The sequence below is a fragment of the Camellia sinensis genome, chromosome 7, assembly GCF_055761805.1.
Source record: "Camellia sinensis isolate YWXY chromosome 7, ASM5576180v1, whole genome shotgun sequence".
In the NCBI taxonomy this organism is placed as follows: domain Eukaryota; kingdom Viridiplantae; phylum Streptophyta; class Magnoliopsida; order Ericales; family Theaceae; genus Camellia; species Camellia sinensis.
The window spans coordinates 32,120,316-32,123,016 of NC_138967.1; the positions used below are offsets into that span (position 1 = coordinate 32,120,316).

The 2,701-nt window shown below is 35.3% G+C and overlaps 1 protein-coding gene across 1 annotated transcript; it reads right to left on the reverse strand.

Moving 5' to 3' along the window:
- Nucleotides 1–254: 254 nt before the first annotated feature.
- On the reverse strand, nt 255–818 carry LOC114303548 (uncharacterized). The gene has a single exon (XM_028248682.2). The coding sequence runs from the start codon at nt 816–818 to the stop codon at nt 255–257; it is 564 nt and encodes a 187-aa protein (XP_028104483.2).
- Between the last annotated feature and the right edge of the window lie 1,883 nt (nt 819–2,701).

The window sequence follows — 2,701 nt, forward strand, 5'->3', positions numbered from 1 at the left end:
CATGTGCCCTAACTAACCACACTTGTGACATCTTGCATCTGGCCTCCACCAACACTTATTTTGTGGATGATTGGCTTTTTTGAAGTAGGGGCAAGGTGGAAAGACTTGAGTCTTGCTGTGTTTCTAAGCTTGTTGTTGTTTTTTTTTTTTTTTTTTTTTTTTTTTTTTTTTTTGCCACCGTTGTTCTGTGATTTGGCTTGTAAAGCACCCTCCACAAATCCTTCTTGCCCCATAAGCCTCCTTCATTCTTGTGCCTACAGTGCGTTCAACAATTCTGCTAAGGTAATGCTTGACAAATCTTTTGAGTTTTCCAAAAATGAAATTGTAGCTTCAAACTTTTTAGGAATTGTGACTAGGACCTTTTGAACAATTCTAGAATCAGAAAAATCAGTACCAAGGAGTCTTACCTTGTTGACAATGCCAAGAAATCTGTTAGAATATTCCTTGATTGTTTCTAATTCTTTCATCTTTTGCATTTCAAATTCTCGGATCAAATTCAGCACTTGAATCCCTTTGATCCTTTCATTTCCTTTGTATTCTTGCTTCAAAAAATTCCAAATTTCCTTGGCTATTTTTAGCGTCATTATTCTAATAAAAATGATAGATGAGACTGCTGCAAACAAGGTTGCTCTTGCTTTTGATTTTCTTTGCTTCCTCCCCTTTTGATTTTTGATTTGTGCAAGAGTTGGATTGTCTGGCAGAGGTGGACCTTCATATTTTTGTTCAGCAGCTTCCCATAGATCATTAGCATCAAGATAGGTTTCCATTCTAACAGCCCACACTGGATAATTTGTTCCATCAAACATTAGAGGTGCCATTGTAGTGAATGAATTTTCTGAATTCATTCTGGATAGGTTTTTGGAGTGATATGTGATAAGTGTCTAGAAATTGTGTTTGAGCTCTCATAGGTCCCTCAAGATTGCAGCTCTAATACCAGTTTGATGGATATTTAGGAAACCAAAGACTAAGGATAATGAGAGAAGCTAATTTTGAGACTACATAAGGCAATTTTTTTTTCATTGAGCAACAAGCTGTCTATTTATACAGCATAATGAAAACTGAATTGCAGAAAAATCTACTACATGTTGAGCAAAACAACTAAATGCCTAAAAAATACCATGAAGAAATGGTCATAATACTAACAAATAAAACTGATTCAGCAATCTTAAAGAATAGCAACAAATAAAACTAATTCTGCTTCGTGGGTCATGCTAGTCAACACTCTTTCTCTCAACCACCACCACTGAGGACTACCATCCACCATTTTCCTTCAATTCGTTTTACTGTTATAGCAATTAGTTGACTGAGACTATTGGACCATGGATCTTGTAATAACAAATTGGATTCAGAGTGAGATTTGATTGATCTGTCTCAAATTAGAAATTTTACTTAAGAAAGCATATTAGGATGATTTTTAATTTTGTATGAAATGATTTTCTTTTACATGCCTCTTTACTCATTTGCATATGCATACAAGCTAGGTTGCCTCCTTGCATTTGGAGTTCTGATGTACAAGGATGTTGTGTGAAGTCATTCAATCTCTAGAGACTGCCCTTTAACATTATAGTATCAAACTACTTTATCAATGGTTGCATGCAATATAAATTTCTATAGCTAGTTCACTAAAGTGGAGTAAGAATTTTAGTTCATATGCTCCTTGAAAATCTTTTTGTTGTGGTGTAACATTTTTATGCATCTCTGATTGTCCTTTCGCCTCCCTAAATCACCATAGTGCCCATTATTGGGGATTGCTGGTGAAATTTGTGGTTTAGTGGTTGAGTACAACTATACACTACGAAGGGTGGGCATTGAACGAACCGGCCGGCCTAGGTTAGGAAATGTATATATCTCGGGCCCAAGTTCAACCCAGTGCTAAAACGATGTTAAATTTCTAACCCCGCCCAATAAAATATGTTGAAAAGAAATATTAATAAGGGGGTAACTTACATGGACCTTCCTTGATAATTGGAGATATTAGTTTGACAAAATTACTCTGGCTTCCCTTGACATTTATAGTTGCCTAACAGTTTCTCCCATTTTGTTAGTCAACGGTTAATCTTGTGGACAGTTTGACCATTTTTTGCATTGAATGACCCATTTTACCCTTATATAACTTTGTAACCAAATAAGCCTTGTGGTGATATGCAAACAAGCACTTGGATTGGGAGACATTTTCATAGTGGAATACTAGGTGAACTGGGGTGGCCTTTTATATTGCTTTTTACCGTGACACGTCATCACAAATTCCATTTGGAAAATTCTAATCTTAAGAAAAAATTATATAGAAAAATCCCACTATAATAATGTGGTGATGACATTTTTTTGCGATTAAGAGTCATTTGATAGGTGTTTTGTTTTTTAATGAAAGGATCTAATTCCCTCACATCATTCTATATAAAAATTATATAGATGTAGTTTATTTATTCATATAACATTACACTTTGCAGTTTGCTTTTGGATAAAGGAGCTTCAGTGTGAAATTAGAATGTTTCGTTGAGAAGCCAATTTGATATAGGCTTCATCGAGGTCCAACTGAGTGGAGAATTTTGACAATTGCCCAACATTTGCTAGTCAAATTGTTACTTTGGCCCCTTTTTTTTTTGGCGATAGCCTCAGCTTCTTCATTTATATGAGGTTTGAGTAAGATTTCATCTGATAATAACGTTTTGGTTGCAGCATGCACGTAACACGCATGGACTTT